Here is a 24,686-nt window from a genome sequence, read left to right on the forward strand (position 1 = left end):
GACACATGCTTAAAAAAAAAAAAAAAAGCCTAGGGAAAAAAGAAAATTCACAGCAGTATCTTAGCCAAACTTGTACCTGATGGATCCATCTTGAGACGCTTGTGCTCCTTTCTCACGTATATTGGAGGCAATTTTGATTCCGGCATGGGAGTCATATCATACATTAGGCAAATAACAGAATCTATATATATGTCATTATCATCCTGAGGTGGGGTTGGTGGTGTCCACAGCTACAACAGACCAGAGGTAAATTGAATCACTTATCAGAAGTGATGCTCTACAGTTAAATGCATGATGCAAGTGTTCAATAAGACGATATGGCTGTGATATCAAACACTATGCTATCATAGAGAAGTTAGAAACGGAACAATTCTCTCAATGTGGTTTTATTTAATCTCTGAAATTAATAGAAACAATTTAACTGTTCAAACAGATTTCTCACGTTCTCAATTATAAACCCACTATTCTACTGCCATACACATAATGTGAGATTTTAAAATCTTCTAACATAACTACTGCTGCCTAGTTTTATTAACAGGTGCCCATTTCATACCCAGATAAAACAACTAGTGAAGCACTAGTGCTTAAAATAGCGACTACAGAGCGAAATCTCACAAATGTTATTCAAAATAAGGCCTTTAAAAGTTGTTTCTATATAGCTGCTGCTTACATAAATGAGTTCACATGAATACAAAAAATATATAAAAAGAAGAAAAAGAAGAAAAACACAAAAGTGTACCGGCATTATTTCAGTCTCGCCGTCAGGACCGTCATATACATATTCCTATATAAAAAAAAGCAAAGGTATAAATGTCAGACCTCCAACAGTGCATTAGAAAACAAACAATGCAACAGTTTTCTACTAGAAGATATGACAACTTAAACAATAATTTCAAATTTTGAGGACCAACACTGAAAGACTACACCCTGGAAATATGAAACAGTAAAATAGTACAAATATTGGTGTTTTTAAATATGAAAAATTAAACGGAGACCTAAAAAAATCTTGAAGATGCACTTTGCATTACTTCAAAAAAGTAGGTATTTGCTATATTAAAAATTAGTACTGTGTTATAGTAACAGGTTTAACTTAAAGCTATTTTTATGGAAATGGCAAGTTTATAATTACAGATAAACCCGTTTGTTGGCTGCTTCTGCAGTGAGAATGGTAAAATGGTTAATTATTAAGAAATTACTCACTACCTGAGGGTTATAATCAGACAAGTACAAAAAAATAATCAGAGAAAACAGCATAGGAATGGGCAAACTCGAATAGGATAGCAATCTAACTGTATATAAAAATAAAAAAAAAAACAAGAAAGGACAAACTTTATATAGATGGTAGGGACCACAGCAACTCCAAATGAGGCCTGAGATGAAAACCATACCTTTGAAGGTTTATTAATTTCAAAAACCCAGAGGAGAACACATGGCTCAGTAGCTTAGTGCTCAGTACTCTGAATGAGTAACGCTCACAATTAATGGAAAAAGCATTCGTTCTTAAAAGCATTTTCCCAAGAATCTGACAATTAAGGTTTAGCAATTCTCTTCTTTCATCATGTAATATGTCTGATTTAGTACATAGCAGGCTGACATGTTTGTGTACAAAATGAAACTGCAACAATGCTACATAATATATAAAACAAACATTCTCTCTTACCATGTTATAAGCATCTTCTCTAGTATAAGTTAACAGCTCCTCTTCTTCTGCCAGCATCAGTTGATCATCCATCTCAATCTTAATTTTTTTCAGCTGCTCACTCTCCCACAGTTTTTTTGCATTGTTTTTTCTTTCCTAAAATTAAAATTGTGTAAAACAAATTACACACACACACACAAAAAAAAATTCACTCTTTTTAATATTAAAAACTTAATGAAAGCGATGTAACAGGTTAACTACATAAACAAAACCATACGATTCAGATTTTACATTTTACAGCAAGCCTTACCCAGCTCTCTTCTTGAACTGTGGATGATGATGTGTGATTAAATTCCAGGTACTGCAAGGCATACTTTTCAATTGGTGTAAGCTGCAGAGGAGGAAAAAAAACAGTAATGTAAATTTATTTCACAAAAGCTAATGTACAATTTTGTGTTGGACTTTCTCACTATCAAAGTCATACCTGTTTTAAGACTGCTACCAATTCCTCTAACCGAGACGGCTCATTTTCATAGAATTCACTATCACTGGAGCTGCCATCTTCATTCATTTCAGATATTCCTTCAGTGTATTTGGGATCCTCAAAAAAGCTTTCTTCACCTATGCTGTTTAAAGCCTGAATGTAAGGTCTTGCAATTTTGGGTGAAATTGATTCAGATGGTGATGGGTCTTGGTGCAGAACTACAAATTCTTCTACTTTTTCTCCTGAACCACACTCCACTTCAAATAAATCTTGGATTGTTCGCTGAAAAGAAAGTAAAAATTAGAAATCAGAAATACATTAGGCTTTTGGCATATTAACATAAAATATTAAGCAAGAAAACCAAATGATAATTTCAAGTTGTTACCCGAGCTCTGCATTTCAAATTTAAATTAACACCAAAAAACTGAAAGTACACACCTAAACAGTACTAAAAACACAATTGCACATCACGTACATAAAAATGTACAGGGGTGGGTTAACTAAAGCTTTTTCTTGCTTAAACTAAGAATGTAAGTATTTAATTCATACATAATTGTCCACACATACGCTAGTAAACACACATACACTTTGTTACCTGTGTTAAAAAAGCCAGAGTATAGTCTGTTCCTTGTGCTGCAACTTCTCTGATCAAATCCTTCGTTCCATTCTTTAGCAGCTTTTCTTCAATGGAGTTACCACTCTCAAGCCTGAGTTGTAGACAGAACATCAAAAGGGCTATTGAGCTTTCCACAGATGATACTGTGTAGTTCTACTCCACTAATCAAATGAAAAATCCATTATGTCCTTAACTATAAACATGAGCTCAAACCTATTGTGAACTAGAGGAACACTAACATCGCTAATAATCTCATCTTTTCTTCACAAATACGGCTTTATCAAGTGTAAGGTAATTTCTCTTTGTCAACATTTTTAAAGACGGCTTTAAAACAATCAATTTTGCCTTTTTTGAATGCAGGACAAAGCATCAGATTTGAGAGGGCTCAATTCAGGAAAGGGAATTAGAACTACAAAAGAGCACCAACTATCTGGAAGATTACCCAGGAATAAGTGAAATAGCACATCTAATTAAGTCTTACATTGAATTGGTTTATTCACACATAACAAAAATACAATTTATTTAGCAATTACCTGTATATGTGGATGTCTTTTGATCTTCCTATCCGGTCACACCAATCCTGCGTTTTAGAATCCATTGTTGGATTCAGGTCTGTGTCATAAAATATTACTGTATCAGCATCAAAGACATTGCCCACTACAGAACAGCAGCGATTTGAAAGAATCGTACAAAATATTTGTTTCCTCCTATTGAACTGCCTCATTTTGTCCTGTATTCAGAAAAACAAAAAGAAAATATTGAAGTTGCGGCATAAAGCAATCATTTATGAATAAAATGTATTTTTGGTATTAAGCAAGTAAGCGGAATTCAGTAACAGAATGTCAACTAAATTAACCTTGAAACAAAGTCCATGGCCAAAGTTAACTTGAAACCATTATGCTCAATGGCTTTAAGTCCTGGTGTATGGATAACATACTAGGGCCGTACAAATCCTAAAAGAAAATACTGTGTGTTATAAGAATGTACATAAAATTCATTTATTCAGTCATCTTTAAAGTTATCAAATTATTGGAGCAGATACTCGGCCAAGTCAGTTCCATGTTAGTTGTTTCTTTAAAATAACCATCTTTTAAAGTAGTGTTTTATAAGAAATGGTAAAACAAGATCACTAGTTTCATGCATTTTTTTTGGCAAATCATTTCATTAACTTAATCAAATAAACCATTCCCCAGATTCATAATGTTTTTGTTGGCTCACGTATAGGCCCCAAAAGAATCTTCTATTCAGTCAGGGAGGGAAGTGAGCCTTTTTCTCTTTCCCCAGACAATGCCAGAAACCAAACTGCAGTTAGAGTTCCTGGAGTAAGGTAAAGGGATTACATCTCACTTAGCATTAAAAATCTTGGGAAAAAAAAATACCTGTTGATCTTGTAATGGTGCATTTTCATCAATTCTGACATAAGTTAACTGAAGATAATTCAGGAACAACTCTAATATATCCAACATTTTCACCATCTGAGTGAATATCAGCACTCGTCGACCTTCAGATTTTAACTTTCGCAACAACACTGACAGGGCCTCAAGTTTTCCTAAAGAAAAAGTTCTTTTATAAAGCGGCCAACTCCTTTGATAAGAAAATTGCTATGACAGCAAATTATACTGGCAAATTTTAATTATTTTAAGGTCTTACCTGAATCCATCTGCAGTAAGTGAAGATCAGGCATCTCTACAAAGCAACCTGAAGTTAGGCTTTTAAGCTGCCTTGTAAACGGAGCAACTTCTTCCTGAAGCCTCCTCCTGAAAAGCTTCATCTTAACACTGTAATGTGGGGGAGGATTACTTGCATACAGATGGGGTGGCAACGCAATGGCAATCTGAACAATACGGTAAAACCTACAACAGCAAATTACAAATAAGCATTTATTCCAACATTTTACTTATTCCCAATGTTAAAGACCTGAAGGTGGAAGGTATACATTAAGAAAGATGGGAATACAGCCATTTTTCTAAAACATGGAACTCTACAAAGTAAAAGCTTAAGAGTTTGTGGCAAAATAGATGTCTGTAACACATTCAACTTTAATAAACTGATCCATTCAACAGGCTTCCAAGATGGGCTTTGATTTAGGTTAAGCATATCAAACAAGGCACCCTCTCAAGTAACAAACATAACATGGACATCGGGACAGATTCTTCTTTGGGGGTTTGCCACCTTCACACAGTGAGAGTGGGCATGGATTCAAATGCAGTCTCCATAATTTCAATGTAACAACACTTTACACTTCATCACTATACAGCATCCCAAAGCTTTATTTTCTACAAAACAGCAATATGCCCAATTTTTATATTCGTTTACTAACCAATTAAAGTGAACACATCCTGCCAGGTTTGGTTAAGGTCATATCACAGTGCACTACTTCCCCAGTGATTTGCAGTCATAGACTTTATTTACAACCGGCACACTCCCCTGACCTAAAAGCATGCAATCTGACACATCCAGCAACTAATTATAACAAAATTAAACAGGTATGATTTGGTGTTAAGCCACAGGGGCAGGCTCTGTGTGCATGAGAAATGACAAATGATTTAGCACCCACCCAAAAGTATAATGCAGATCATTCAGATCTTGTTCCAAGAATTCGGCATGAAAAACCTAAATTTATTGCCATATATCTGCTGTATGACTGCGGTCACTTTAGTGAGAAATTAGTAATAACCAATGTGTCCAATAAATTTATCCTATTCAAATGTTGAAGAGAAATGTGAATTACAAAGTACAGTGATCCCTCTCTATATAGCGCTTCGACTTTTGCGGCTTCACTCCATTGCGGATTTTAAATGTAAGCATATCTAAATATATATCACGGATTTTTCGCTGGTTCATGGATTTCTGCGGACAATGGGTCTTTTAATTTATGGTACATGCTTCATCAGTTTCTTTGCCAAGTTGATTTCATACAAGGGACGCTATTGGTGGATGGCTTAAAAGCTACCGAATCGGAGCATGTATTACGTATTAACTAAAACTCCTCAACGATATACGATATGCTTCCCGCGCGGTGCTTGATTGTTTGCTTTTCTATGTCTCTCTCACTCTCTCTGCCTGACAGAGGGGCTGTTTGCACAGAGGATACAGACGCTCCTCTAAAAAATGCCGCTTTATCGCGGTGCTTCGGCATACTTAAAAGCACGTATTGATTTTTTGATTGTTTGCTTTTCTTAGCGAGTGCGCTCTCTCTCTCTCTGAGATTCTCTGCTCCTAATGCGCGCACTCCTTTGAAGAGAAGATATATTTGCATTCTTTTAATTTTGAGAAAGAACTGTCATCTCTATCTTGTCATGGAGCACAGTTTAAACTTTTGACTAAAGGGTGTTATTTCGTGTCTAGAGGGCTCTAATAATGTTAACAGTGGGGGAGAGTTTATAAGGGCTTAAAATATATAAAAATAACCATACAAACATATGGTTTCTACTTCGCGGATTTTCATATATCGCAGGGGGTCCTGGAATGCAACCCCCGCGATCGAGGAGGGATTACTGTATTTCTACAAACTCTTTGAAATTGGAAACAACCTATCACATTTTCTCTCATATATATTTTTCTTCTGGTTCGTCCTGCTTCCTCTTCAAACCCTGTCCTGCCCACACAGCATTTCTCGATTCCTATTTGTCCTCTTCCAAACCCTTCTCCACGCTGCTTTTCTCAACTCCTATTCCTCCATCGGACTACCATGTTCCTCGCTCCTCTCTCATGACCCCACTGGTGTCACATCACCGCTCAATATCTAGCCTGACCGCATGACCTTTCACTTCGGCCATGTCTGTGCCTGGGAGTCTTTTCCGTAGCCTGCTACAGGAAGGTACTCTCTCGACCATTGCCATTGGTTTCACTCCTTGCTATTTTTGTTATACTGCGACGGTTGTTTCCTAAGTCTTTGTTATAAAATGAACGACAGTATCTTCTCTGTCAACATTTTTGTACAACGTCATCTGTATTCTGGGATCCGGCAACTACCTGTTCCTATCAGTGGGTCATTTCTTGACACAAACGGTTGACGAAGGAAATGCACTTTCACTACGACATAGGACAGTAGATTTCGTTGCATCACATTGGGACAGATTTGGAGACGTTCTTCCTGTTATTCCTTCCAACGCAAGTCGAGTTATCACAACAAGTCATGAGTACTATCAATACATGGCAACATCTACAGTTTATGGTGGTGAAGCTGAAATTCAAGCTCTTTCCGAGATTAGATCTTTCGACTCATTATCTGCTGTCTCCAGCAAAACACCTATTCACAACTATGTCTTTCAAGAAGTATTTTTCTTCTTGATTTCCGAATTCTTTTCTCACCGTTTTCCGTTCCTATTTTTACACTGCCGATACGGCAGGCGTCCACTAGTTTAAATATTCTACAATGTACAATATAACAGTATTTTCAGTTAATCTGTAATCTTTGTTTTTTTTTTTTTTTTTTTTTAAACTTGTGTAAATTCCAGTTAAAAATTAAAACAGGTTAGGTCAAGTCTATGAAAGAACACTAGTTCAAAAAAGCTGATGCCTGACAGATGAACTTTTTACAATTTGTTCACTTATATGTACGAGTGTCTAACAAACAAACATGCATGTGAATGAAACAGATATCTTGAATGTGGCTGAGATCTTCTGTAGTTAACAGTCAAAACTCAACTACAATAATTCATTTTCAAAAAGGTTCTGGTGCAATTTATTTCATAAAACACAGGCATATTCTTTTAAAATGCAGACATCTAGATAAAGGAGTCCAAGGTTAAGGCAATATGAGCTTTTATAGTATGCTAAAAAATGTCATCGCTTGCTAGCATCTGACATTAATCTAGGAGAGAATGAGCAAAGCTCCTGAGTAAATTAAAACACACGCAGATGTGGGAAGCCATGTAATAAATAAAACTTGAAATTTTGATGAAATTGACCTATCAGAGCAAATCATTCATTATGGAATAATTTCAGCAAGGCTGCATTTTTCTAATAGAATCAGACAATGCTAAAAACATCACTAGAAAATGACTATGAAAGGTGCTCAGTTGCAGTTAAAAACAGCTTGCATAAAAAAACTAGAGTTAGGATCTAGATGGGATGTCTGCCTCAGGTGGGCCACAGCTGCTGGAGGTTTTGATTTCAAATACATTCTGCATTATTAAATAATTACAAAAGATACTGAAACACACTATGTTGCCTTAAATGTTAGTTGTTCAATTTCTTCTTTAACAAGTAGACAAACAATGAGATGGACAGTGAGGTAAAAAGATGACCAACTAACCACGATCTTACTTGCACCTGTCTTACAAAAAATCTCAATTAATTACTTGGAAAGTAAATAAATAATAAAAAAGGTCTAAGGAATACTGACCTCTACTGGTCCATACAATATGGATGTTGATCTCAGTAAAAAGAAAATTAGTTTATGGAAATGACTGGAGCTTCAGAATGAAAACACGAACAAGCCAAAAAATTAAATAATGTCTTTCATTAACAGCTAAACATTAGCTTTTCACCTGTTGACTTGCTTTGTTTTGTTTCCCTCTGTGGCACAAGTTAAGCAAGTCAGTCAGAATGAAGACATATGCATGATGTTAAATCAGCAGCAGTTAACGGGTTACTAATTAAGAAAGTGGTTGGAACAAACATCGGTAGCCTCTGCAGCCCAACAGGATGTGAGTTTGACACCCCTGATGCAGAGAAAATCCATTCTCTACAGTCAGTCATAAAGCAAACTAGAACCACTGAACTCACTTCTACAAAATGACAGCACTGGAGGACAAAAGGGCAAACATTTGACAAATGAGAATTTAGAGCAACTGGTTCAGTAGCCACTTTATTGTCACTATTGAGAATTTAAAATAAAAGGTTCTGCCATAAACCTGAGCATAATACAATGTACAGTGTACATTTACTTAAAATCAGTTTTGTTCTCAACTATATTATGTATCTCCTTGGCATTTAAAATTCTCTTATTTTCAGTCTTACGTAATGGGGGGGGTGTAAAACAAAACATATCTTTGCATAAAAAATAATTACACTCTTCTAAGAGCAACAATGTAGATTTTAAATTGCTACAATAATTAGGTTTTTAGAAACATTTACCTCTTTGTAACTTCTTGTAATCCTGCTACACTCTGCTCAGAAGCTACACAGGCATCTTTCAGATAAGAAACTGAGTGAATAGATCCGTTCTGAGCATTTACACAATTAGCATTGCCAATCCAGCGCCAGGAATGATCAAATCCAGTAAAGTTCCTTGGCTGTAAATGATTGCCAGACAGCAAGCATACTTTTAACAGGTCTGTACCATAAATAAGAGACCGGTTACAATGTCTTTCATTTACTTCAAACAACCGGTCCAACTTCTCTTTGATCAAGCGAGTCTTTTCCTCAGATGATTCCTTGAGAGAAAGAGAGAGTTGTTTACTGATTGTAAAATACACACACACACACCCAAGTGGACAGTAGGGTAGAAAATTAAAATATTGCCAACAATAACCTGTCCAGGTTTACTTGGGGTTTTATTTCTAATGCTACATAAATACATGCTGTCTCCCCAATCCCAGTACTGGAATTAAAAATATTATTTAATAGCATAAAATAGAGTGATAAGCACCAAAAACGTAACAAGAAGCCAAATGGCCATGTGGAGATGCTCTCTGTTAACACAAGCTGTTCACTTTGAGGACACTGGCAGGGCTGGCTGAGCTGAAAAACATGCATATCACTTCATTCTGCTTCTAGCAAAATAGATTCAGAGAAATAATTACTTTTAATTTAGTTGGTTCTCAAATGCTATGCTTTCACTCTGTGTCTCTACATGTCACAGGCTACATGTAACTCACCACACAAAATGGCACATCTTCCAGGAACCAAACCTTTGTGTTAAGTCAAAAAATGGAATGAGTGTATCAATCGATAATGACCTTTACCAAGGAAGTAGAATTGAAAAATTATAGGTGATTTACTTCAGGGTTGGTGCTGCTGGGTTTAATGCACATATAACAGAAGTATATGTGAAGCAGCTGTTTCAGGTATATAAGCCAAACAGCTAAACTGAAGTAAAATACTTGAATACTGTATATACACATGCACTGTAATGTGCTTAGAAATTCAACACAATCAGCAGAAAAGCTCTGTAATCCAGACTGCGGTGCCCAAAAGTAAACCAGTAGATATAAAAAGTAGAATTCTCGCAGTCTGAATTATAGGAACATATTATTTTGCTAGGCTATTTACCATTTAAACCCCAAAGTGCATGTGCAGCATAAAAGGGAACTACAGATGAAATGTAAATTACATTCACTTATTATAAAAAAATACTTAAAGTACTATATTTGTCATTGTATTCTTCTGCAACTAATACCAATAGGTAAAAATGAGCTTTTTACTTATTTAGAAATACTGCACATTGTTGGTACTTTGCATGCATATTTACCTGAGTAGAATTTCCCACAGCACATAAAGGCTTCACATTAGCACCAGTGATAGTAGGCCTTGAAACTGCTGAGGATGCTTAAAAAATACACAACAAATTATGTTAGAAACTTATGCGACTGGTTTCTTACATTAAGCTATCAACAATACCACAACAAAATAATTTCAATTCAATTTGTCTAATAAAGTATGATTTGTGTGCATGTATTTCTCTCTATTTGTATATACATTATTTATACCTATGTCTAGCTCACTTTCAAATAGCTTCTATTAAAATCAAATACAAATAATGAAACCTTAAGACATTGTACTGATGTCACTATCCAAGACCTAGTTTAATATCAAAACTGATGAAGGCAATATAAAACCAGCTCCTTTAACTACAGTGGAACCCCGGTTTGTGAGCATAATTCGTTCCGGAAACGTGCTTGTAATCCAAAGCACTCGTATATCAATGTGAATTTCCCCATAAGAAATAATGGAAACTCAGATAATTTGTTTCATAACCCACATTTATATAAAAATGATTAATACAAAATCTTCACTCTAACGGAATCACTGCTATCTTTTAGCTCACTGGAATTTTTTTCTTTTTTTGCGACTTTAACAAGGAAACCTATCCAATGACAGTTGGTTTTGCCTGAAGAGTCACTACACTTGGACACAAAATTATGCTTTACCCACTGTAAGGCTTCTAAACTCTTTTGGGATAAATGGGACAACATGTGTGCATCCTGAAGCAACCGCAGGCTCCCAGTGCTGTAACTATTCGCCGTAAAAGAGAATCCGAAAAGATATAGAGATCAAACACATGAACAAATCCACATCTGCTTAATCAAAGCACTAGTCACGTGATGTCCTCTAAGTTTTTGCCTAGAATATCTACAAAAGTAAAAATGGTTTAAAACTTAAATTGTACCTTGGGCAGCAGAGGTCAAGGGCGCCGTAGCTCCATGCTGGCCGATTGGAGCCGTTGTTGCATTTGGGACAACAGGGGTCTGAGGGGTGGTCTGCATCACAACAGAGCCTGGAGATCTCATCAATTGCTGACCTGGAGCAGACACAATCTGTAGAATATTGCCTGGAAAAGCAGGGAAATCAAAACTTTGAGTACCCTACACGATTTCTGTCCTATTAATAGTGTAACTTGGCAGTGGTGTGCCATTTTTCTTTTCATAAACTAAAAACACTGTGCACAAAATCTATCATTTTAATAGCAAAATCTGGATGTTTTTAGTTAAGCTCATCATCCAAAAAGTAACACAAAATAAGATTGTCTGTTAAGAATACATTAAAATGTCTATCCCAAAATTCAGAGAATTTTGTTTTTGTTTTAGTTTACTCAATGAGCACCTTTGTCAAAGAATTACAAACATGAAAAACATCAAATTAAAAAATACACATGAATATAGACATTATATATGAATAGAAAATTACTTTACCGAGTGTACCTTGTAGTTGCAAAGGCTGGCCAGTAGTCAGCTGGCGAAGCTGGCTTGGAGACAGGGTGAATTTATTGCCCTGAAACTGCAGTGTCACCGGAGCTTCCTGAGGAGACACTCTGTTTTGACTTCCAGCAATAGAAGGGAGATGAGCAATCTTCACTATCTCTCCACCTTTACATAAGTATAAAAAGAAAGCTATAAATAGCCATAAATAATTAGCAAGAATAAATAAACTCCAGAGTTATCTAGCCCATTGAATCAATTTTTAGTATCCAAACCATCAACGTTTCAAGCAACTTTCAAGTGTCATGCAATACAGTGACTAAAAGATATATACAAATGGCAATGAAAAGAAAACGAGTAGCAGCAAGCCTGACTGGGATCACGGCTTGACTGATTATTCTACATCACCAAAAAAAGTCTATATTTTGAAATAAATACACACAAAAGCTGCCAATCTGTTTCTTCTAAGCAGACCATATTTCACAAATGACTCCAAGATGATAATAGGTAACGCATGTAGTTAACATATATGTAAAATCCCAGGATCATATATTAAGATGTTTTTTCTTAATACCTCGAGGTAATTACTTAAAGAAAAATTAGGGGAATAGAACTGATGAGCCCTGTTGATCCCCAAAAACCCATTTTCACTAAAACTGATGTAGAAATGTGAATGCACAGTGAAATCTGTTGTTTTTAGGTAAACTAGTAAGACTGTGTTTAATTTGCTCCAAAAGATTGCTTTAATTTGACGAGAGCTGCACTGCATAAATGACAACTACCAGCATTAACAGTTTTAAAATACAGAGTAGAAAATTGTGTTTACACTTACAGGTAAAACAAACTTAAAAAATGCCTTTATCCAAGATTCATCTGCTGCAGGGAGCTAGTTTTGAGTGATAATCTGTTATATGTAAATGCACCAAGCCTTAACTGGATCTGGGCAATTATAAGCAAAATCAGCGAGAGCTTAAAGCTTTGTCAAGTGCAAACAAACAGGTTGAATGAATGATTAATTCATATGGTTCTAGGGTTGTTAAATACAATAATTTTAATTCTGATTTTTGCAGTTAGGCAAATATATATTTAATTCAGCTCTGTAAAATGATTTTTTTCATAACAATATTTTATGTACTCCACTATAGACGCATAGTTTACACTTAGTTATGTTACTATTGTTATGTGACCCGGAGACAACCTAAACAGGTTCCAATAAAAAAGTAAATTTGTTAAGTATTACAGTAAGTTATTTGCTGGTAAAAGTGAAGGGAGTTACATGGTGCCACTTAAATGAGATAAATACTACTTAAATGAGTAAGTCATGTTAAAAGTTCAGTTGCTGCAAGCAACTAAACTATTTCTGGCTAATTGCTAATTATCTATTATTGCTTGAATTAAATTCCACAAAGAACCATTAGTCTTCAGGTACAAAATCAATATCCAAATTTGACTCATTTCTTTAAACCAAGACATACTAGTGACAAACCTAAGATCATATAGGACATGTCCCAAAAGTGCTTGGATAAAGGAAAAAAAAAAAAGAAAAAAAAAAGTTGAACTACATGCAAGAGATAAATTTTAGTCTCTTTCAACAATGGTACTTTCTGTGAATTATTCACACAAGATCTGTGCAGTGTTAACATGCATACAGTATTACCTTGAGAAGGAGGAACAGTGGTGATTGGTGATCTCCCTCTGATCTGAGACTGCTGTGAAGCAGATGTGGTTGTAGTGGTTGTGGCGTGAGAGGTTTGAGCTCCAGGAAACACAACAGTTTTGCCTTCAGGTTTCTGACCATACTGTACTGGTTGAAACAGCCTGCCAAATATACATCAGAAATTAATAAAGTGCAATACTAAACCAAGTAATATCTACAAGAAAAAGAAATGCAAGAAGCATTCTCTTAATTTTCTTTATATAATTACTAAGTTTAAGAAACCCTGGTAACCAAGTTTACCTGAAATCAAAAAAAGCTAACAGAACATTAATTTGACTTAGAAATCAGATAAAAATTAAATAATTAGTAAAACACACCTGCTGGGTTTTATTTTCATTGGTTTTGGCCTGTTAGGTGGGTCTGGCGAACTAAAGATTTCCTCAATTAATTTCCTGGTAATTTTCTGTTTTGGTAACACTTCAGTTTCATAACGTGACAGCCTGTCCTCACTGCCAATCAGATCAAAGATGGACATATCCACAGTCTACAAAAATAAAAAGTCAAAATATACCAGAATGTATCTGCTAACTATAAAACAGAAATGCAATACAGTAAACTAAATAATACCTAAATAAGTGACCCATAAATAGAATTCTAGGACCTACCTTAATGCTTTACTTCAAATTTTCAAGTACCATTTAAAAAAGTAATACACCTGATAGAACTCAGTTTTCCACAATTACCTATAATTTAAACAGCATAGGCTTGTCTATAACCTCTTAATATTTCATTATGAGGTACCATACACTCAAGTCTGTCAACCATAAACATAAAGGAACAAAAAAAGGTACAATTGCAATTTTCTTTTTTAATTAAGAACCCAAGTTTAACAAACAAGAGACCATTTAATCAATCAAGATCACTCAGTTAGCCAATGGCCATATTGTTTGAAAATCTCATTAGGTGTCAAGATTTCTGGTCAATAACATGGCTTGATAAGCTGTTTCAGATTCTAATGACCTCTTGCATAAAGAATTACTTCCTAGCTTTAGTCTTAACTGCACTGACCTCTTAAGTAGTGTCACAGAGTAGGTGATTGACCAAAGAAATTGTAAAATCTATGACACTAATCCAGCACAAGTATGTACCAAGAAAAAAAAAAAAAAATGCCAGGTAATAACAGGTACTCAGCTCAGACACTGACGCCTTACATGCTTTCCTGATCCCCAAACGCAGAGAAAAGGCACTACAATGCTAAACATGATCTTGAACTTTCAGTTGCTGAGCACAGCCAGATACTCTTAAATGCAGGTGGCAATGTCTCGATACATCAGGTGGGAAGCTGCTCTACCAACCAATGAAGTTCCAGGGCGTTGTGATTGCACAAGTATAAAGGTTGATTAGCAAGTTCCATAAATGAATGCTTCAGGGCAGCATTTGAGTTATGCTCATATAAGCACATTTACAAGGTGATTATGATTTATGAAGGATAAACTACGAAATCCAGGTTTCAAAAATAAATTATTTGTGATGTGCATTTTTCTCTTTTTTTTGGTTTCCGCATATTTGTAAGCTCAAATCCAAACAAACTTTTTTTAAATAAGGCCCCAGGAGATTCCCAGTGGCAAAACCTATTTGTTCCAATCAGACTCACAATCACTGAATTGTTTTACCTCTAATTCATCTCTCTCAATCTGGACTTAGAAAAAGGCAGTAGTGTGATATTTACATTGAAAATCCACTTAGAAATATTTGTATTGGCACAGTGGTAGGTCAACCCATGTCCGTGTAGGTTTTGTTCTGGTGCTCCAGTTTTCTCCCACAATTCAAATACTTTCAGGTTAAGTGGATTTGCATTTCTGTCTTGGCCATAGCGTATTTATATGCGAGTTTGTCCTGTGCCCGTTCCAAGAGTTGTTACTGTATGGTGTCTTTATGCTTGCTGGGGTGCCCTGCAGCATTGCTCTGGATAAGCAGAGCTATTACATCAGAGATTTCTCCCTTAGCTTTGTGACAGGCAGCATGCTTGACCAATTAAACTTCCAATATAACTATTGAGCTTACTTAAGTGAGTAAGTATTGCATGCTGCGATTTTGTTGTTGCTGGAACTTGAGGAAGAAATTATATCAGAGCGTATGTTATAGTCCACAAACTGCATTGTGTCAATTGTGTAATCTTGCTTTAGTGGCTTACCCTTAAATTGTCATTATAATAACCTAACATACTAGAAAGAATCAGACAAATGCTTATACTGTATGATAATATGATAGAAGACAAATGGACAATTTACCATTAAAGCAGTGTAGTGAAATATAACTAACTTGGACACCATCTGTTTTACATAAAACACATAAACCCAGACTAGATAATTTTTTCTTAAAACAAGGTCTGCCCTTTCAAAGATTATCCAATTTAGAATTCATACATACTATGCAATTTTCACTTACAGTTTACTCTTCTGATATAAATTTGCCATATAAAACCCCACTCCCACTCATCCACCACAACCACCATCAATTTCAATGTACACTGTGCTTACCTTCCAAGGATTATATTTTAAAGCCCCTAAAATGAGTGATGGAACAATATACTGTAGAGCATCAAAGATATAAGTTGACTGTGTTGTTCTTGGGTGAATTAGATCCGGATGGTTACAAATTCTTTGCAGCTGCATTAGTACATGGAGAACACTGACAAAGTGGCCTGTTTTGAGGGCCTCTTGTGCTCTGCCAACAGTAAAAAAGATAAGCTTGTTTAAGACAGACAGACTACAAAATACTGCAATTTAAACAATATACTTCAATAGGGACCTTTTCACGTATATAGTTTACCGTCATCAGTAATAAAAGGTCAAAGATGGATAGAGCAGCAGAGAAATTAGTTAGCTTACGCAGTTCGAGTCATAACATCTTCATACAATATCTTCTGTCTCTTAGAGAGCCTGCACTTTAGAATGTGCTCATATTTTTTTGGAAGCTGCTTTTCCACATCTCTTTTTGTACGTCTTAATATAAAAGGCTGAATCATCTAAAAAAGTAAAAATACTGTTCTAAAATGTTGTTACCAGAACATTCCCATATAAAAGATAACAGCAACATTAAGGATTTTAGATTTTCAGTTCAATACTAGAACTACAAATATACAGAAATCAATTTTAACTAGTACCTTTATTTGCAAGCATCTATCACAGATGGTCATCAATTTTAAATCTCAAATGTGTAAACAGAATTTGAATGAAACTGAAATTTTTGAAATAAGAAAAAGATGCTCAACAAAAAAAAAAAAAAAAGAAAAAGAAAGATCTAGGCAAAGTAGCAGGCACGTATATATTCTTCATTGCCACGTTCTATTTTATTTCTCTTGGTATATTATAAACGTTATATATATTTTAAGCACATTAGGAACATTGACAGTCAGTCCAAGATGTTCATTTTCCAATCACTGCACTGATAAATCTGTGTGTGCTTAAAATACAAGTACCATGGTTTAGATAACCTTGGAAGTACAAGAGCTAAATAAACTGATCAAAGTGTCACATAGTTGCCTAAACCATTAAGTTGTCAGAACATTAAAAGCTTACCCTATGTAATCTAATAACAAGTTTATGACAATATTCTTGATTCTCATCTGTTCCAGCTTTGACTGGGAAGTCAAGATAATTGTGAGCAATGCCAGGAATAAGAAAGTGCACCATTGTCCACAGTTCCTTTAAGGTATTCTGAAGAGGTGTGTTAATCAACAGCACCCTCCGCTGGCTTAAAAAAAAATAAAAAACAAAACACAAATGAGAAACTGGAAAACTTCATGAAATAGCAATATTTGTCAAAAAAGCTCACTATACAACAGAAAACCATGTATTGGAAGAACAAATGGAATGTGATGCTGCAGAGACTGCTTCAATTATTTTAAAACTTACACAAAAAAATGAGGAGAAAGACAAGAAGGCAGATGTGAGGCAGCATTTACACGTTTAAAATAAGAAAAATGCCACTATGGAATAGTGGCTGGGATTGCGGAGAGAAAAGAGAGAATTTTTCCTTAGATTTTAAAAGAACAAACCTTTTCAGAGACATAATTACATTCCAGTGCTTTTCAGACATATTTTTATTAAGTTGAACCTCATCCAATACCAAGTATTTCCACCTCCTCTTCAAGAATTCTCTGCGATCTCTTAAAAGCAGTTTATAAGATGTTACACATACATGAAAAGCATTTGGCTCTGACCATATCTAAGGAAACAAAGAAATCATGCGACAAAAGTTTGTTTTAGGGGTTATTAGTGGGAAAAAAAAAAGAATTTAAATATGTATGCATAAAAATAAAGAATTAAAATTTGGTGTTAATTACCCTTCTCTTTAATTCACGCTCTTTTTTGTGGCCCAAATACAAGAGGACTTTAAAGCCAGGGCACCAGCGTTTGAGTTCCATCTCCCAGTTTAAGATTTTGCAAGTACGGACAACGACTAGATGAGGCCCCCAGTTGCCTACGTTAAAAACAACAAGTAGGCGTGCAAATGAGAACACTAAAAACTCAAAATAAACACCACAGAAATTAATGTGGTAATATTTTTTGCAAGAGGATTAACACTACTAATGAACTTGAGCCCACATGCACATATATACGCACCCTTTATATATTTTAGTTATATTTATGCATAAATTACACATACAGTATTTATTATTTTACACATATGGAGAAAAAAAAAAGCTTACCTTCAATACAAGCCAAATAGGCTAGGAAGGCTATTGTTTGAACAGTTTTTCCCAAACCAGTTTCATCTGCTAGAATGCCATTCAACTGATTCCTATAGAGATTTGACAACCAGTCTACTCCAATCTGCTGGTATTCACGAAGGTTTCCATGAAGCAGAAAGGGTGGTGCATTGCGAACCTTTGAGATACAAAAAAATGTATAAAAACCAGACATTAACATTTCTAATAAAAACCTAAATATAAAGGTCGCAGTTAATTTCCTCCTCAAGACTTTCTGAAACACAATAAAAGTATTTCCATCCCAGCAGTGAGCATTTTTTAGGTGCATTAGTGTGAAATTCAAATGTACCAAATACAATAATGTTCGTCTTTCTGTTCACATGAAAAAAGTCTACTCCCAGTGGACCACTTATATTGAAACTTTACACATTTATTTTTAAGGAAATTTCTTGGTAAATGTTTTAAAGCTATCTTGAATATCTCACACTATACACATATTTTATAGTTCAAAAAAAAAAAAAAAGCAACCTCAACACATTAGCTCGGACCTCAGTTAATGATTCATTTAGTCTGTCATGTGTAGTGTATATTTTCGAACTTGTTTAAAGCTGCTCACCCCAGCAGCATCATGGCATAACCTCTCAAAAATATAAACCGCCATCCTTGATACTTATTTTTTTAATAGATCAATAAGCCTAATAAGACAGAGCATGTGGAGAAAATGCAGATAGATAAAACATACTTAAATTGAGAGCCTACTGCTCTAGAGTGACAATTGTTAGGTCCATTCAAGGAACTGTGTTATACCAGTGTAGCAACATGCAACCCTGTTGATAGGTTAATACTGCTACCATTAGTAAACAGTAAGGAAAAAGAATTTGTACCAAAGGTACTCACCGCAGAAACTATCCTGGCACTTCCCTTGGGGAGGAGAAGCTCAGCAACTGCTGCCACTTCTGTAATATCTTTCTTTGGATTCTTTGTATCAGTCTGAGAAGAATTTAGTCTCTCAGTACTTCTGTACTGATCAATGTTAAGCAGTGTATCGATGTCAATTTCTTCATATATGGTGTCTGAATGAGTTTCGTCCATGTCTAAAACAAAACAAAGGTTTCCAAAAATCAAAACATAAACTGCACCCATTTTAAAAAATGAAAAATAAAAATGGCATACTTGGCCTGTCAAGGTAATTTCCCAGGTGTAAACATACAGTAGTTCAAATCCAGTGACTTTATGGACTGTGTGTACAGTATGTGTAAATAAAAATAAATCGGGCAAAATGTCTCAAGACTCAGTGTAACCAAATAAAACAAATATGGGCGATAAACACATGAAAAGCTATACCAGGCTTGACCTTTCAAGAACATTTATCATCCATGAAGGATTTTTTAAATATTCTAAAAACTGGCTTAATTGCAATGGGATGCAACTGCATACTGTTAGCTTCAAGCAACCATTTTGTTTCACTAATGAAGGTCAATGCTGGTGGCAATAAAAATGGGCTAAAGACAAGGCTGCAGCTTGCTGCTGCCTCATATAATAAAAATATATTCAAAATTCCTTCATAATGGTGACAACAGCTTATGTAGAATTACAGACAACTGGGCTTTAATATCAAACTGCAGCTGCAGTACATAAAGTGACAGGGTGAAATTCCATTATAATACTGTTTTCACTATGTAAATACAATGTTCCTAAACATTACCCATCAATTACATATGTGTTTTAACTAAAAAATAAACTGACTTAAAAGTCTTAACTATTTATGTATTAGGGTGTTGTACCGTGTTAGTCATTATGAATGTAGAGAAAAGCCAAGCAAAATGACCCCTTTTATTGGCTAACTAAAAAGATTACAATATGCAAGCTTTCGAGGCAACTCAGGCGCCTTCTTGATTACATCTTGACTGAAGAAGGGGCCTGAGTTGCCTCGAAAGCTTGCATATTGTAATCTTTTTAGTTAGCCAATAAAAGGGGTCATTTTGCTTGGCTTTTCTCTATTTATGTATTAAAAGGAATACTGTACCGTCTTTTGCTAGCTCTGTTTTACGATCCATTGATCCTTCAACCACTTGTTCTATCGTGTTCTCTTCACCTGCAGCTAAATAAAGAACACCAATAGTATTGTTCATGATAAATATTTAAACTAGCCTTTTATAATTAAATATGACATTTTCATTTCATCATGGTAAAATGATATTTTCTTTTTGAATAATAGTTTTGACCAGGTGCAAGTGCAAAAGAAAATCTTTTTGATTGGCTTTGTTTCATTTTAGTCATGCAGTAATGTTATAAATTACACGATACAAGGCCACATTTCAAATTTGCACTCATTTTAAACCTTGTCCCATTTCTAAAGGACAGCTGTTTTGCTCCTTTTTCTTACAAGCAATTCATGCTATTAATGACTGTGTTGAACTTTGAAATCATTTTATCAGCATTTGCATCGTTACTGTATGAACCTTAAGCCTGACTTAATACAACAAACCTGACATTCATCTTTATTCTTGCTCCTCTAATTACTCTGAAATAATCTGATTTATTTCACTAATAGATAACTCATATACTGGAAATATATGAATAAATATACAAAAAAGACATTTATCCATTTCAGAAAAAAATTGAATCAATTTTAATTTAAGGACCTATCAAGTAACCTAATCTAAATGTGGGAAAAGACCTGTATAGGATACATTCACTCATACATCTGCTGTTACTTAGGCTGGTGCAATTTGGATTCACTAATCTACCCAACATAGAAACCTTTACATAATGAAGCAGAGTGTGGACCGAGTCACGGTTAAACTCATGCTTTTGAGAAACAAGGTAGAGATGCTATACACTATTAATTCTACAAAACAAAATAAAACTCTTAAATAGAAGGACATTAGATTGAGTGTGAATGAATTCAAATAAGGTTGTAATTTATCTTTGATATTGATTTAACCATCACAATTTTGCCTATTTTCTCCAGATTAGAAACAATGTCAAGATGAAGTCACTTCTTCCCCAAAATGCTGAAATTGTTCAATTAATAACCCTACACATACAAATCACTTTAACTCAGCAGATTCAAGAATGCACATTTCCCCCCAGAGTGTGTAACACAATCACAGGATGTAGAAGCTGTTAACAAGGCCTTCCAACTGTGGAAGAATCACACACTCAATTTGTCAGTGCACCTAATTCAAGGCATAAGAAGGATGGGTTCAGGACACTGTACTCTAAACTGTCGGTGATTCTATTGCGCATTCTTGTACTAATCACTCTTAACTGTATGACCAGAATTTTGGACATGCCTGTAAGCATGGTGTGAACATGAGAGATATGCTATGACAAAGCAATAACAGGCTCTTTGGTGTACTTATCAGCTTTTGCCATCATTTAAAACATCGTAAAATTTTGAATAAAGTGAATGATTCTAGGGGGAAAGCAATATATATATTTTACAATATATAGATGCAGTAGAGAAGCAATTTAATACAAGAGACTTGATATAAGCACCCATAAGAGAAAAACAGAGGGCCTTGTTTAATGTTTCAATTAAATGAGCACCTGAGCAAACACTTACAACAGCCTTAATACCACTAGGCTATGAGTGACTTCACTGGCAAAGCTACTGTGCACACATAAGCTGATACATGGCATGAACACTGGCACATCTTGTCAATTAAGGCTGCAGAGTCATTTTAAAAGATTAAAATGTATATTGCATCTGACTGGAATGATCCTTCTTGGTGCTCTTTAGTACATTAGCAATTGGTTTTTATAGCTTCATATTTAGCGCATTCAATGTGCTAAAGACAAAGTTTAATCAAATTATGGTTAATAGCTATATCACTAAATTAAAAGGCACATCGTGTAAGTGACATGAAAGTATCTACATTAGATAACAATAATTTAGCTTAATTCCTGCCTAAACAGTTCATTTCATGAAGAATGCACGCATTTGCTTTTTATTACAGACACTACACATGAAAAAAAAATATGTACAAGCAAACACAATATACTCTACTTCAAATAAAACCTTAAAAAAATACAAGCATAGAAGAGGATTTACCTTCATGGGTTAATGAGGTGCTCAATTTCCTTTTCTTTCCTGCTGGTGAAACATTCTGAAAACAACATAGACATTCAATGGAGGAACTGGTCTAAAAGTTTACTTTTGACATTCAAGGTGATAAACACAACACTGGCATAAGCCTAATGCAATTTTTGTTTGCCACTTTCACTTCTATTTGTATACTTCAATCTCCATGGCTTTCTGAATTCAAAGACACGGAGATATATCACAGTTTACACCTAGATATTAAAAAAAAAGAACACAAGAAACAATTGCAAATGCTTCATTATAACCTGCTAATGCTATAATTAAACCCAGAAACAGGTTCAGATCTGTAGGGGAGCATATTGTTATTTTTTAAATATATCAATCCAAAATGTATCCAAGTAACAGATTAAATATACTTTATCATATACAATCTACAAATTTTGTAGCTCACTGTCAAAATCAGTACTAAACACTAATGCAGGATAAATACTGTTAAGATTCTTCAGACATTAAAAACACAGCTATGTGACTAAAACGTAAGATAAATTAAAATCTCACCGCAATATTATCCTTTTCTGGTTTAGATGTAGTTTCATGATTTCTTGCATCATGGTCTGAAATAAACATACAACAATACAAATGTTCAGATTTTGACACCTTCAGAACACACCTTTAAAGACATGAGCCTGTAATTACTTCAAAAAGGCCCAAGGACTAAAGCAAAGAAGAATTTTTAAGTTTTACACCTTTATACTTTTGTACTTTAAATAAAAGTTATTATGAACCATCAGAATGATGGTATGTTCACCTTATTGTCAGTGAAAGGGTCAGGACAAATTTAAAACTTAAATACAGGATTACTGTCCCAGCCATAGCTTCTATGTAAGCAAGTGACATATTTTCCTCCACCTTAAAGGTAAACTAAGCAGGTTTTAAACAAATATGAGTAGATTGTCCATTCTATGAACAGAACAGTGTTACATCCGTGTAACACAGTTCTAAACACTTGCAGAATGTAAATTAAGGAACAAAGAAGCGGACCTATAAATACCTGGGAGTGCAGCTGGATGATAAATTGGACTGGACTGCCAATATTGATGCTCTTTATAAGAGAGGACAGAGCCGACTATACTTCCTTAGAAGGCTGGTGTCTTTGAACATCTGCAATAAGATGCTACAGATGTTCTATCATACAGTTGTGGCGAGCGCCCCTCTTCTACGCGGTGGTGTGCTGGGAGGCAGCATAAAGTAGAGGGATGCCTCACGCCTGGACAAACTGGTGAGGAAGGCAGGCTCTATTGTAGGCATGGAGCTGCACTGAGCAGGCTCCTGTCAATCATGGAGAATCCACTGCATCCACTGAAAAGGATCATCTCCAGACAGAGGAGCAGCTTCAGGGACAGACAGCTGTCACCATCCTGCTCCACTGACAGACTGAGGAGACCCGACACTATGTGACTCTTCAATTCCACCCGGGGGGATGGGGTAACCGTTAAAATTATAAAAAATTATTGTCTGTTTGTTACCCCTTCATTGTTATCACTTTAATTTAATATTGTTCTTTATCAGTAAACGGCTGCTGGACTATGTGAATTTCCCTTTGGGATTAATAAAGTATCTATCTGTGGATTCAATGAGGTTATCAGAAATATACTTGATGCATTAGGATTAAAAGTTAAGACAGAAGTAAAAAACTTAGGGGTAACTGTTGACTGTAACCTGAATTTTAAATCGCATATTCATCAGACCACTAGGACAGCATTTTTTCACTATATCAAAACTTACACCTCTTATATCACTGAAAGATGCTGAGAAATTAATTCATGCTTTTGTTTTCAGTCGCCTAGATTACTGTAACGCACTCCTCTCAGGACTACCCAAAAAAAGACATAAATCATTTGCAACGAGTGCAGAATGCAGCTGCTAGAATTCTAATTCAGAAAAGAAAATCCGAACACATTTCTCCAGTTTTGATGTCACTACACTGGTTACCTGTGTCATTCAGAATTGACTTTAAAATTCTGCTTATGGTTTATAAAGCCTTAAATAATCTTGCTCCATCTTATATATTGGAATGTCTGACACCTTATCTTCCAAATCGTAACCTCAGATCCTCAAATGAGTGAGTATCTCCTTACAATTCCAAAAGCTAAACTTAAAAGAAGTGGTGAGGCGGCCTTCTGCTGTTACGCACCTAAAATCTGGAATAGCCTGCCAATAGGAATTAACCAGGCTAATACAGTGAAGCACTTTAAAACACTGCTGAAAACGCATTACTTTAACATGGCCTTTTCATAACTTCACTTTAACTTAATCCTGATACTCTGTATGTTCAATTCATCATAATAACTATTCATAGTGGCTCTAAAATCCGTACTGACCCCTGCTCTCTCTTCCGTTTCTTTTTCCGTTTTTTTTTTGTGGCGGCGGCCTGTGCCACCACCACCTATTCAAAGCATCATGATGCTCCAACATTGATGGACCAAAAGCCAGAAGTCTACGTGACCATCATCATCAAGTCCTTTTGAGAGAACCCTAAATCCAAAGAGAACTGCTTCATTTATGTTAGGTAGAATGCCCAGAGGGGACTGGGCGGTCTCATGGTCTGGAATCCCTACAGATTTTATTTTTTTCTCCAGCCGTCTGGAGTTTTTTTTT

The 24,686-nt window shown here is 35.3% G+C and overlaps 1 protein-coding gene and 1 non-coding gene across 8 annotated transcripts in view; both read right to left on the minus strand.

Moving 5' to 3' along the window:
* Positions 1-24,686, minus strand: part of ep400 (E1A binding protein p400) — a 62,053-nt gene that overhangs the window by 14,616 nt on the left and 22,751 nt on the right. For 6 of the 7 annotated variants that reach the window (XM_039772033.1, XM_039772037.1, XM_039772036.1 and 3 more), the window contains exons 10-34: positions 22,587-22,642; positions 22,038-22,092; positions 20,004-20,078; positions 18,875-19,071; positions 17,978-18,155; positions 17,612-17,748; positions 17,324-17,493; positions 16,845-17,019; positions 16,155-16,291; positions 15,804-15,990; positions 13,641-13,807; positions 13,264-13,424; positions 11,601-11,774; positions 11,078-11,239; positions 10,160-10,236; positions 8,824-9,122; positions 4,390-4,592; positions 4,119-4,288; positions 3,273-3,469; positions 2,719-2,830; positions 2,124-2,405; positions 1,950-2,030; positions 1,661-1,795; positions 740-784; positions 77-230 (exon numbers count right to left, since the gene is read on the minus strand). In XM_039772033.1, the coding sequence (XP_039627967.1) occupies positions 77-230; positions 740-784; positions 1,661-1,795; positions 1,950-2,030; positions 2,124-2,405; positions 2,719-2,830; positions 3,273-3,469; positions 4,119-4,288; positions 4,390-4,592; positions 8,824-9,122; positions 10,160-10,236; positions 11,078-11,239; positions 11,601-11,774; positions 13,264-13,424; positions 13,641-13,807; positions 15,804-15,990; positions 16,155-16,291; positions 16,845-17,019; positions 17,324-17,493; positions 17,612-17,748; positions 17,978-18,155; positions 18,875-19,071; positions 20,004-20,078; positions 22,038-22,092; positions 22,587-22,642 (3,786 nt within the window). The remainder of the gene's footprint in view (positions 1-76; positions 231-739; positions 785-1,660; positions 1,796-1,949; positions 2,031-2,123; positions 2,406-2,718; positions 2,831-3,272; positions 3,470-4,118; positions 4,289-4,389; positions 4,593-8,823; positions 9,123-10,159; positions 10,237-11,077; positions 11,240-11,600; positions 11,775-13,263; positions 13,425-13,640; positions 13,808-15,803; positions 15,991-16,154; positions 16,292-16,844; positions 17,020-17,323; positions 17,494-17,611; positions 17,749-17,977; positions 18,156-18,874; positions 19,072-20,003; positions 20,079-22,037; positions 22,093-22,586; positions 22,643-24,686) is intronic. The other variant, XM_039772034.1, reaches the window with a different exon arrangement.
* On the minus strand, positions 3,945-4,076 carry LOC120541819. Its single transcript, XR_005636093.1, has one exon. It is a non-coding gene; the product is annotated as a small nucleolar RNA SNORA49 (small nucleolar RNA).

The sequence above is a fragment of the Polypterus senegalus genome, chromosome 12 (assembly GCF_016835505.1).
Source record: "Polypterus senegalus isolate Bchr_013 chromosome 12, ASM1683550v1, whole genome shotgun sequence".
NCBI lineage: Eukaryota > Metazoa > Chordata > Cladistia > Polypteriformes > Polypteridae > Polypterus > Polypterus senegalus.